A 12559-nucleotide genomic window follows, 5' to 3' on the forward strand; every position below is an offset into this window, starting at 1 on the left:
AGTTGAGGACTTCCAATAGTTAATTGCCGGCACATTACTGATTATCAAGTAGTAAATTCTTTTCAAATCAAGTTTATGAAAAGGGCCAAAATAGATAAATAAAATTAAACACTCGTTAATATTATTGAATCAATAAATAAACTACAGTTCCTAATAAATAATGATAAATAAGTTTTTGTTCTTCGTTATATTATATAATGATGCTTTAGTGGCTGGCGGAATCATCAGAGCATTCTCCCAAAATGTCTTCTTCCCAGTCCTGAAGGACAATAGTCCTTACCAATACCTCTGTCACTTCGTACGGGTCACAATTAGCAGCTGGCCGACGATCTTCCAAATAGCCACACCCATCCTTGTTGACTTGACGAGGTATTCTAATTGATGCCTCCCTGTTGGCAACACCACTTGAGAAGTCATAAATTGATGAGGTCTCATGTAAACCAGTCAGCCGACGTTTATTATCTTCACCCTGTTTAGGATCGTAATGCTTAATGTGGAGATCATGATACTTGCTCAGTTCCTCTATCCCTTCCTTGATGTACTTGATTCCTCCTCCTTCTCTCATTTGAACTGTACTGAAGTTACAGTGAGCACCTGCTCCGTTCCATTCTTGAACCGGTTTAGGATCGAGAGTGACAACCACGCCCAATTCCTCTGCAAGACGGTGCAGGATGTAACGAGAGACCCAAACTTGATCCCCAAGTGCAATACCTTCGCAGGGACCTATCTGATACTCAAACTGGGATGGCATCACTTCAACGTTGGTTCCGGATATTTCAAGTCCAGCATAGAGACAGGCTTTATAGTGAGCGTCCATTAGTTGACGACCGAAAACCTTGTTAGCACCCACCCCGCAGTAATAAGGACCCTGGGGGCCGGGAAAACCATTCTTAGGCCAGCCCAGTGGGTGCCCATCAGTATCGAGTATCGTGTATTCTTGTTCAAAGCCGAACCAAGGCTTAGAGGCAGCTGCTTTGCTCATCACTTCGTTACAGGATTCTCTGTGATTTCCTGCAGTCGGTTTGCCCTGAGAGCCATAAGTGGCACACATCACCAAGATACTGTTGCCACGAAAGAATGGATCAGCATAAAAGGCAACCGGATGAAGGTAGACATCACTGTTCTTGCCTACACTCTGCTTAGTGCTGGAGCCATCGAAATTCCATATAGGAAGATCAGCAGGTGTCTTTGGCCGTTTTGGAAGAGTTTTAGTCTTTCCTCTTATGTTTTCGCTGGACCCGTCCACCCAAAGATAAGTAGCCAAGCAGATATCAGGATTCTGCGGCTGGAGCTCAAAGTAAGGCCGTAGTACCGAAGCGGTGAGAGTTGTCATCTTCACGAGTCTGGCTTGGCTCTTTGTCTAGTCGTCCGCCTCTTGTGAGGTGAGATGTTATAGTGGAGAGAAAGGAGATATAGAGAAGAGAGTGAGCGGTGATCTCCTTCACTGTCATTCAACAGGTGGAGACTTTCAAGTGGTTTAAAACTTACTGGCTGTCTTTTAAAACAGTGGGAAAGGGTTCCAGAGACTCTGAGTGGCGTTACTGGCTTGTGGAATGGATAGAGTGAGCGAAAATGACCTGTTGCGGTCTCTTTGAGGACAAACTCGACAAAGAAAACGGCAGGTGGGAACTGGGAAGTCTTTGGCGGGAAATTATCAATTCATGGCTTCATGCACATGTTTTGCATGTGCAAGAAACGAAACCGGAAATGAATATTAATTTCCTGTTTCATATTCACTTCCGGTGTTAACCGGAAGTTGTTAGTCATTGTGACTCATTTCCTGTCTTTATTATTAATTTCCATGGACGCTATTAATTTTATTTTCACGTAGAAAAAAGGAGTAGTAGGAGACGTTTTCTTCAATGATCCCTAGACTTTGTCACAGTAAATTTAAACCAGAGAATTATAGGCTCCCCTCAGTCCCACAGCATGGCAAAAACAAACTAGTAACCACTAAACTTTGTGAGCAGGTACCATCATTACAAAAATTTGAAAAAAATAATTTTTACATAATTTTTTAACAGTTATATAGATCACCATGTAGATATGATTTTGATGCTACAACGCCTAGAGAGTACATGAAGCCAGCACTAATGGAATACAACAGTCTTTACGATCCTCATCTGAAATCTTATTTCTATCGTCCAGACATTGCTGAGAAACTAGTGCAAAACGGTTTTGTGACCGAAGAACTTGATGTACTAATGCCGTTAAGGACTTACAATATATTTAGAAAATTCATGGAGAATGAGTTTCTACGAACTCATAGACAAAAGGCAGAGGAACAGGAAGTAATGATAATACATTATGGAACGTGATTGCTGCATGAATAATACATAATGTAACGTGATTCCTCTTTTATGTTTTCATTATCATAGCCTAGATGTAGCAAGATTAAGTTAGCTAGGAAAGCAGCGATACTGTCAAGCAGAACCGTCAATCATGAGAGAGAAGAAAAGAGGAGGAGGTTTTTGTTAGAGCAAGAACAAGCAATTCAATTGAGGAAGATGAAATTGGAGGAGGAGAGGAACAAGGAGATACAGAAGAAAGAAGAAGAAGCAAAATTGAGGAAAATAGCTCAGGAGAAGTTAGAGGCTGAGCGAGATGCTGAAAGGGAGAGACTACAAATATTAAAATTTGAGAGAACAAAACAGGTAAATGATCTAGAAGGTGCAATAGGTGTATGTATGTATCTTTTAGGAATACTTGAGGCGAAAGAAACTTTATGCAAAGGAGAAGGCAATGCAGGACCAGCGCCTCACACAACTTAAGGAAAGCAGACAAAAGCAAAGAGAAGATCAATTTACTAAAGTAGATATTAACATAGGAAGCATGTTAGGTTTGATTGCAATCTCATGTAGCGTGAGAATCTGTTGAAACAGCACAAGGAACATCATCAATTGCTGTCAGAGAAAGAGGAAGAACAAAAAGCAAAAATACAGCAACTAAAGTTGGAGAGACTAAAGCACAGAGAAGAGCTTTATCTGACATTACAACACAGAGAAGAAGGTGAGAGAGCATTTAATACAGTGTAATAGTTCACTGGCATTATTCATATTGTATAGAAAAGAAGAAAAAACTGATGGAATTTCATCGAAGGAAAAGTGTCGAATTAAAAGAAGAAGCGGATCAGTTTGAGCGACACTGGAAAGAAATACACGATCATGAGATTGAGGAATGTCATCGTAAAATACAGCGAAAGAAAGAGTTTTGGCTACAAAGAATGAACCCAGCACTGCAGCAGCAGCATCAGAAGAAAGATGGAATCATCTCTGATAAGAAAAGAGATGGATCAATGATCAATTGCTTTCAAGGAACTCTTTACTATCAGAATCACAAAGACTCTTTACTGATAGACTCTGTAAAAGGGAAAAAGAGCTCACATGATGACAGGGAGAGAAGTGAATGCTCTGAAGGAAAAGTATCAGCAGTTTCCGGAGACAGCTCATATAGTGAAGGAATGAAGGATGGCGAGAGGATTAATGAAGATACTAGCAGTTCAGCTCATGGAAGTAGAAAAAAGAAAGTTACTTTCGGTGAAGCAGAGTGTATTAATGATGAAGATGAACCAACAAACAATGATGATAACAATAATTAAGTATGCAAGTCTGATGATTGTTTAGCTTTAGATTTTAGATCCAATAGTATACTGATGAGTTTAGTTGATGATGTATCAAGAATGATACTATACTGTGAATAAAATAAAGTTATTTTAGTAATGAAACTACCAAGTGAAATTCTGCAGTAATAATTCACTGTTTATTTTAGTTTTAATTTCTGTTTCAAGTCTCTGCTTGTCTTCTTGTAAAAGTACAAGTCTTTCTCTAATCCTTTGATCTTTTTCTTCAAACGAGTTACCTCATCTTCCTCCTCATCAATAGCTGCTGCAGCCACTGGTTCTACTGACTGGACGCTCTCAGTCATGTGACATATCAGAGTATTGACTTGTTTCACATGCTCCTATTGAAAAGCATAAGCTATTCTTTCTCCTTCTCTCTGCAATCTAACCTTCTGTGACTTGGTCATTCTTCTTTGTTTGTCCATTTGCAATTGAGTGAGTGATTGTTTGAGCTTCTCAACATTTCCTCTCTCCTCATGAAGCAATGAGCATAATGTCTCTCCCTCTCTCTCCTTCTCCTTCAATGCTTCTTCTAGTGATGATATTCTCAATACAGACTGGATCAGGAGAGACTGGGCTTCACTCTGTGATAATCCATTAACTTTACACTTTAAGTGATCTTCATCAGAATGGTATGATAATAGGTTCTGCTGCTGGTCTGAGGATGATGATGTAATTCTTGATTGAAGTGACGACATCTTTAATTGGAGGCTTGTCTCCAGGACTTCAATTTGCTCTTGTAACTCTACTATCCTGTGAAAAGAAGAAATCAAATTAATGATATCAGCACAAAGATGAAATCAGAATCAGTGTTATATCAGAATCAGTGTTAACTCAATCTTCACACCTCATTTCCTCTTCCTGATTCAATACTCTACCCTTGGATAATTGATCTTCAAGGAGTCTCTTCTTTTCCAATATGCAATGACTAAGAATGTTATCATTACTATTATCAAAATAATTATTATTTAAACTACTCACTGCTTATCAGTTAGACTTCCTATTTCATTTTGAAGACCTTCACCTTCTGAGACAGAACATTCATCAAGAGAATCTGTTAAAATATTTAAATAATTATTCAAAATAATTATGAGAATTTCTGAAAAAATTCCCTCTACTATAGCCCATTGTTTTTTCCAAAAAAATGGCCCTGAAATCACGCCCAATTTTTATTACATTTTCTGATACATATTGATGTACTTATGCTCTGTAGAAAGTTTGAGCTGATTCTGACTTCAATTTTTCGAGTTACAGCCATTTTAAGAAAACGCCAAAAATCTGAAAAATACCCAAGGCTATAGCCCATGGTTTTTTTCCAAAAAATAGCTCCGAAATCACCTCCAATTTTTATTACATTTTCTGATACATATTGATGTACTTATGCTGTGTAGAAAGTTTGAGCTGATTCCGACTTCAATTTTTTGAGTTACGGCCATTTTAAGAAAACGCCAAAAATCTGTAAAATATCCAAGGCTATAGCCCATGGTTTTTTCCAAAAAATGGCTCCGAAATCACCCTCCAATTTTTATTACATTTTCTGATACATATTGATGTACTTATGCTGTGTAGAAAGTTTGAGCTGATTCTGACTAAAATTTTTCGAGTTATGACTTGTGGACTGTCTGACAATGTTAATATAATTAAAGTACTAATTTTTGACCTTTAAAATTTTGTTTTCCTTTAATCTGACAAGACAAAGACTCCAGCTGGTCCGAGAGGTGAAGGAGACTCTGAGAGGAACGTAGTTCTGCCTGTCTCCTCTTCTCTTGTAAGACGGTTCTTTCCTTCAACATCAGCTCATGCTGTCTCACTAATGATTCCCTTTCTTTAAGATCCTGGGAATAAAGACTAGTCAATAACAATGGATCCTCAAGCAAACACTTAATTACCTTTTGAAGTCTATCCAGCTGTTCCTTCTTTTCTGATATTTTTTGGACTTCATCCTCCAACCATTTATTATACATGTGTACACTTCTAGTGAGAAAAGAAAAATAATAATAAAATACTCAAACTACATTGTAATATCATTATATTCTATTACTTTGATTCAACTCCACTTGTTTCTGTTTTTGGCCTTTTGATTTCACGTAATTTTCTCTGAGCCATGGCAACCTACGTAGCAACGGTGACCATAGCAACAACCAAAAGGGCTCACTTCTTCAGTTTTGATTTTAAGCACATTTCCTTGTTGAACTGTTAGTTGAGTCAGCTTAGACACTTCTTTCTGATATTTCTCCATTTCTTTTTCCAACTCTCTCTTTCTCTCTCCTTCCTCTCTCACTTTCTTCTTCAAGTGTGCTTGCTTGTTTCTCAGTCGTTCAAGTTCTCCTTCCAATTCCGCTATCTTTCTCTCGCTCTTCTCTCCTGTCTGTAGCAAACGAAGAGTTTCTTGTCTTCTCTTTTGTAATGTCGCTAGTTTCGTCTCTGTTTGTTTCAACTTTATTTCAAGTTCTTGTTTCAAATCATCAGTTCCTTTGGACAGCTGCTCTTGATCTTCATTGATTGAATGTCCTACAGCACCTGGGTCTAATCTACTGTCACTACCAGCAGTACTAATCTAAAATTCAAATAGTATAATTATTCTTTATTTATTTATTCATTTATTTTTACTTTTTTAATTTTCTTTTTAACATGACACGCCTCTGTTTCTAACGAGCTGATCTTTCTCTGATAAGCATCGTTAAGTGATTTAATTGATTTATTATTCTTAATGAGTTCTGTAATTAACTCCTCCTTTAATCTGTCAATAATTAATAAAAATAATTAATAATTAATTTTTACTTTATTTTTAAATTAAGTGATCTAATTTTCTGCTGCTCCTGCACAAACCTGTAACGATAATATACGAGCAAGTATACTGAAATATACAACAGTATACTGACCATTTCTCCATTGATTGCAATCTCCTTTGAGATGCAATTACACTTTCATTTGCTTGAACTAATGAATCAGTCACATGATTATCACATGACTGATCAATGACATCATCACTTAATAATGACATCATATGATGTAACATCCTGTCACATGACTCGTTAGAAACATCACTCTATGCATAAATAATTATTATAAATAATAATAATAATAATCAATACTTTTAAAAAGGACATGTTGATTCTGCCATTAACAGCTGCATATGTTCTATTGATCCAGTCCACATCATGTGAGCCAGGGTCTTGTGACTGATGGTCCTTACTCCCAGCAGCTGTACTGGTGGTGTCTCTGTCTGTTTGAATTTCATGTAATTGTTTTTCTAATAAAAGCACCTGGAAAGAGAGAGAGAGAGAGAAGACATTAATAAAAGGAAAGGGAGAGAGTGATCTACTTTATTGGTAAGTTGCTCCTCCTTTCTCTCCGTTTCTCTTATTATCATTTCCAGCTGGTTATTCTTAACATTCAACCTTTCACACTCATTCCTTAGGTCAGTCAACTCTCTCTCCTTTACAGCAAATATCTCTTCACTAGCCAACAAATCAGACTAGAAATCAAACAAATAAATAATTTAAAATCCAATACTATACAGCTGTAATATACGTCATACTTTATATTTCTCAATTTCTCTCTTCAGTGAGTCAATAGCTTCTCCTTCAACTGGAGTGATCTGAAAACAAAGGCACAGGAAAAGTTATAACTTACAATAAAAATAAATTAAAAATAATAATAAATTTAAAAAAAAATTAATTTAAGGTGTGGCAACTAACAGCATCGTCTTTAAATATTGCTGAGTCAGCATGTTGCAATCTAGTTCTGAGGTTCTCAATTTCATCTCTCATTGCAATTACTGCCGCTGCTTGAGGATCTACATTAACTATTGGATGGTTCTTAATATTACGAGCCTAAAAATAAATATTATAATAATTATTAAAATTATAATTATTGATATTAATTACTCTTTTGGCATATTTCAGTGTGTTGAGTGTTTCCGGCAAATCTTTTTCACACGGAGAGAGACACGTGATCATTAATGTGTGGGCGTGACCTCCTAAAGAATCTTTTAATAGACGAGTGATTTTAGAATCTCTAAGAAGAGAGAATAAAAGTAATAATAATAATAATAATAATAAAAGTAAAAAACCAAAAACCAAAAACCCATTAGTTCCATTGTCACGAAATCTGTGACAACTTTAGACCAAATTTAAAGCAAATTAAAAATTCATAAAAAATTCAATTTCGATTGGAATCAACTCAAACTTTCTACACAACATAAGAACATGTATATGCATCAGAAAAAATATAAAAATTAAAAATTCTCAAAATTTCATTTTTGGCGAAATTTGGCCAAAGTCACTGTACTATAGTACAGGGTCTTTGGCTCAATTTTGGAGTAACTTTAAAAATTCATAAAAAATCCGTATTTGATTGGAATCAATTCAAACTTTCTACACAATATAAGACCATGTATATGCATCAGAAAAAAATATAAAAATGAAGAATTCTAAAATTTTCACTTTTGGCAAAATTTGGCCATTTTGGACCAATTTTTGAGTAACTTTAAATGATATAAAAACTGATCCTTACCTGTATGGTATGTGAGATGATTTCCTGTTGTGTTCAGTTAAAGCATTAATGACATTACCTAGTGCCAACAGTCCACCATTAATGTGTACTGACTCTAATAATAATAATAATAATAATAACTATCTACTTTCTATATTAATAATGATGATATAATAATAGTAATAATGTTTAATCACCTTTAAATCGTTCTCCAGTGTTATGTGTCCTATTAGCTCTCTCTGATCCTGCCAGATCAACAAAAGTAAACTTTGAAATTATTCTATTGAAAAGTGCAGCCTCCTCATTAACAACAGCAGCAGCTGCAGAGTCAGTCCTCCCTCCTCCTCCTTTCTCTTCATCAGTGAGTACTGGTAATGTAATCCTCTTATCTTGAACTAAAAGAAATAATTAAGAATATAAAGGACCCTCCCCCTTCCCCTCCCTCCCTAACTTATTGTCAGTATGAAGGCTACGTGTGATCTACTAGAGTGAACATTCATCTCTGTTGCCATGGTAACTCGTACAGCATTCCCCGTCTCCAATAGATTGAGTGCCTCATCAACTGAACTGATCTCCTCCTCAACCACTCCCGATAAAACTAAAAACAGTATATTTGAACCAATCATTAGTATAAGTCAGTACATTCTAGTATACTAACCAGTATATTCTAGTGCATGTCAGTATACTAACCGGTTCTTCCAGATTCATCTTCTCTGATATTAATATCGCATTCATTGTCGGAGAGTAAATCTCTAATATCCTCTTTATACACTTCAACATACGATACACTCAACTGACACGCCTCTCTCTTATCAGCCATGCCCCCATCAGTGACCACACCCCCTTTGAGGTAACCAAACAGGTCATGTAGTGTACGTGGTATGATCCCATCAGTAGCTCCTCCTCCTTCACAAAGGGACTGTCCCTCACTGCCCAGTGTATAGGTTTTACCGGACCCTGTCTGACCGTAAGCAAATACCGTACAGTTGATACCTTGGAGACATTTCAAAACTAATGGACGAACACACTCGGAATATACATCAACCTGAGAATGGATGGAGAGAGAGAGATAGATAGATTTTGTGTAACATTGTAGTTATTTATTATTCATTATTATTGACTCCTCCCATTAGTACATAGTGCAACCCGTTGGTAACTAACTTGGTTTAAAGTTGGTGGGAAGACGCGGTCAAATCTAAAAGCCTTCCCATTGGTCAGTTTGAGCTGATCACGTGATGTGCATGTGACACAATTAGAGGAACCATCACTGACTTCACTTGCTGACAAAGGACGTACCTATTTAAAAATAAAATATAAATAAATAGTTTCACTTAGTTACTCTTGCACAGACAGCCACAGGTACTTGGGACATTAGTTGCAAGGACACAAATTAGAATTTACATGTAGCAAGGGGTTAAAATTTCAGCCAGGGTTATATCAACAATGAATATTATTATAAGATACCTATTTCCAGGAATTTTTTGTTTTTACAGTTGAAGTGAGCCTAGTTCTTGGAATAGGAAATAAATAGTCCCTCGAGGTTGCATTTTAAAGTTAGTGGCATAAGTGTCCACAGGCTCAGTCTAGATTCAAGCAGTCATGTCTAGAAAGATAGCATCAATAGCTGCTCCTTTGGCATTCGTGGCTTTAAAAGAAAAAGCAAGGTTGGAGCAATCTATTCAATGGTAATATTTTTATGTTCATGACCTACTCATTAGATATCAAAGAACAGAAATTGCAGAACTGGAACAGTAAGTCTATGCAATGACATTCACTATAACTATGTGTACTAGGGAATTAGATCAGCTGGAAAAAAAGCATAAACAGATCAAAAAGTAATTCACAATGTTACAAGTATTATAGACATACATTTTGACAGTGAACTTGATAATGAAATTAAAGATCTTGAAGATAAGGAGAAGGAACTTCAAGAAAGGTATGCATACAATAATAATTGTTGATAACTATAGTCATTTTGTAGTTTACAATCATGTCAGTATGATCAAGATACACTCAATAAAATAGAGAGGCGATTTCTAAGAGAACGAGATGGTGATGATAGTGCTTTAAGACAAAAGGAGGTAGATCTAGACTAAATTATTATGCATTTATTCATTATACTCAATTGTAGAGGCTGAAGGGAATCTATGATGAAATGGTGAAATTGATAATTGGAAAAAATTTCAGTAAATACCTCGAGTCTCTGCTAAAAGTTGATGACAAAACCAAGACAGCTCCTGCTACTCATGATAGTTGGGATACAAAGGAAGAGTACAAGATCTACGGTCTTCTCATTAGTGCTTGCAAAGTAAAGACAATGGAACACACTGATATTAGAATTAAAGAGGTAGATATACTGTATACCAATAGATTTATAACCGAGTTGTTCCATGATAATTTAGGGAAAAGGTGGTGCTAACATGGAAAAAGAAGCTAAGCCTGAAAACCAAGATGGTGCTACTGTGACAAATGAAGCTGTCAGCAATTCTAAAAAGGAAGGGGCTGCTGATGTTGATCTTACAAATGCAGCCATTATACAGAATGAATCAAAGCAAGTGGAGAAAGAAGGTATATCCCTCACTGACTCTGAGAAAGAGGCATATTGTAAAAATCAAGAAGAAGCAAGGAAACTCACATTTGACATGCTGAAGCTGCTACCGCCACTAGTGGTCTGTCAACCGACAGCTTACAATGACGACCTTCAAGATACTAACAGGATGACTTGGGATGAGGCAAATAATGATGAACCTACATTGTTTTATTACCGCCCTGTCCTAGTGTACAGTAATCACTTGCATACTGCTGTTAAAGGGTTGGTGGGGAATAAGAAAGTTAAGCCTCAACCAAAAAGTGTTTTGTCTCCAGATAATACAAGTACATTGCAAGAAAAAAAGAAAGATGATCCATCAGACCTAGAAGAGAAGCAAGTAGATTCATCAGAAGAAAAGAAGAAAGAATTACCAGAGGAAAAGAAGGAAGAATTACCTGAAGAAAAGAAGGAAGAATCATTAGAGGAAAAAAAAGAAAAATTACCAGAAGAAAAGAAGAAAGAATCACCAGAAGAAAAGAAGGAAGAATTACCAGAGGAAAAGAAGGAAGAAGTACCAGAGGAAAAGAAGGAAAAAGTGCCAGAAGAAAAGAAGGAAGAATCACCAGACGAAAAGAAGGAAGAAGTACCAGAGGAAAAGAAGGAAAAATCACCAGAAGAAAAGAAGGAAGAATCACCAGAGGAAAAGAAGGAAAAATTACCAGAGGAAAAGAAGGAAAAAGTGCCAGAAGAAAAGAAGGAAAAATTACCAGAGGAAAAGAAGGAAAAAGTGCCAGAAGAAAAGAAGGAAGAATCACCAGAGGAAAAGAAGGAAAAATTACCAGAGGAAAAGAAGGAAAAATTACCAGAGGAAAAGAAGGAAGAAGTACCAGAGGAAAAGAAGGAAAAATTACCAGAAGAAAAGAAGGAAGAATCACCAGAGGAAAAGAAGGAAAAATCACCAGAAGAAAAGAAGGAAGAAGTACCAGAGGAAAAGAAGGAAAAATCACCAGAAGAAAAGAAGGAAGAATTACCAGAAGAAAAGAAGGAAAAATCACCAGAAGAAAAGAAGGAAAAATTACCAGAAGAAAAGAAGGAAAAATCACCAGAAGAAAAGAAGGAAGAAGTACCAGAGGAAAAGAAGGAAAAATCACCAGAAGAAAAGAAGGAAGAATTACCAGAAGAAAAGAAGGAAAAATCACCAGAAGAAAAGAAGGAAAAATTACCAGAAGAAAAGAAGGAAGAATTACCAGAAGAAAAGAAGGAAGAATCACTAGAAGAAAAGAAGGAAGAGTCACCAGAAGAAAAGAAGGAAGAATCACCAGACGAAAAGAAGGAAAAATTACCAGAGGAAAAGAAGGAAAAATTACCAGAAGAAAAGAAGAAAGAATCACCAGAGGAAAAGAAGGAAAAATTACCAGAAGAAAAGAAGGAAGAATCACCAGAAGAAAAGAAGGAAAAATCATCAGAAGAAAAGAAGGAAGAATCACCAGAAGAAAAGAAGAAAGAATCACCAGAGGAAAAGAAGGAAAAATTACCAGAAGAAAAGAAGGAAGAATCACCAGAAGAAAAGAAGGAAAAATTACCAGAAGAAAAGAAGGAAGAATCACCAGAAGAAAAGAAGGAAAAAGTGCCAGAAGAAAAGAAGGAAGAATCACCAGAGGAAAAGAAGGAAAAATTACCAGAGGAAAAGAAGGAAGAAGTACCAGAGGAAAAGAAGGAAAAATTACCAGAAGAAAAGAAGGAAGAATTACCAGAAGAAAAGAAGGAAAAATCACCAGAAGAAAAGAAGGAAGAAGTACCAGAGGAAAAAAAGGAAAAATCACCAGAAGAAAAGAAGGAAGAATTACCAGAAGAAAAGAAGGAAAAATCACCAGAAGAAAAGAAGGAAGAGTCACCAGAAGAAAAGAAGGAAG

General features: G+C 36.3%; 3 protein-coding genes across 3 annotated transcripts; 1 reads left to right on the plus strand and 2 right to left on the minus strand.

Annotated features, from left to right (window-relative positions):
- Positions 1-34: 34 nt before the first annotated feature.
- Positions 35-1503, minus strand: LOC105316754 (glutamine synthetase 2 cytoplasmic-like). Its single transcript, XM_011411908.2, has one exon. It carries the CDS (start codon positions 1331-1333, stop codon positions 206-208), a length of 1128 nt encoding a protein of 375 aa, XP_011410210.1. The 5' UTR covers positions 1334-1503; the 3' UTR covers positions 35-205.
- Positions 1504-1538: 35 nt separating this feature from the next.
- LOC100633797 (trichohyalin-like) lies at positions 1539-3724 on the plus strand. Its single transcript, XM_019993339.1, has 7 exons — positions 1539-1622; positions 1832-1970; positions 2025-2291; positions 2379-2654; positions 2701-2811; positions 2862-3009; positions 3066-3724. Exons 2-7 carry the CDS (start codon positions 1863-1865, stop codon positions 3596-3598), a joined length of 1443 nt encoding a protein of 480 aa, XP_019848898.1. The 5' UTR covers positions 1539-1622; positions 1832-1862; the 3' UTR covers positions 3599-3724.
- Positions 3689-9546, minus strand: LOC100633924 (kinesin-like protein KIF7). Its single transcript, XM_011411953.2, has 22 exons — positions 9456-9546; positions 9278-9412; positions 8807-9161; positions 8568-8714; positions 8314-8511; positions 8138-8231; positions 7510-7639; positions 7321-7455; positions 7161-7220; positions 6945-7097; positions 6715-6885; positions 6502-6668; positions 6401-6448; positions 6230-6359; positions 5775-6176; positions 5661-5731; positions 5509-5593; positions 5280-5454; positions 4601-4673; positions 4467-4547; positions 4009-4372; positions 3689-3960 (listed from the first exon to the last, which is right to left on the minus strand). Exons 1-22 carry the CDS (start codon positions 9486-9488, stop codon positions 3760-3762), a joined length of 3408 nt encoding a protein of 1135 aa, XP_011410255.1. The 5' UTR covers positions 9489-9546; the 3' UTR covers positions 3689-3759.
- Between the last annotated feature and the right edge of the window lie 3013 nt (positions 9547-12559).

This window comes from Amphimedon queenslandica, unplaced genomic scaffold, assembly GCF_000090795.2.
Source record: "Amphimedon queenslandica unplaced genomic scaffold, v1.1 AMPQUscaffold_13499, whole genome shotgun sequence".
Classification (NCBI taxonomy): domain Eukaryota; kingdom Metazoa; phylum Porifera; class Demospongiae; order Haplosclerida; family Niphatidae; genus Amphimedon; species Amphimedon queenslandica.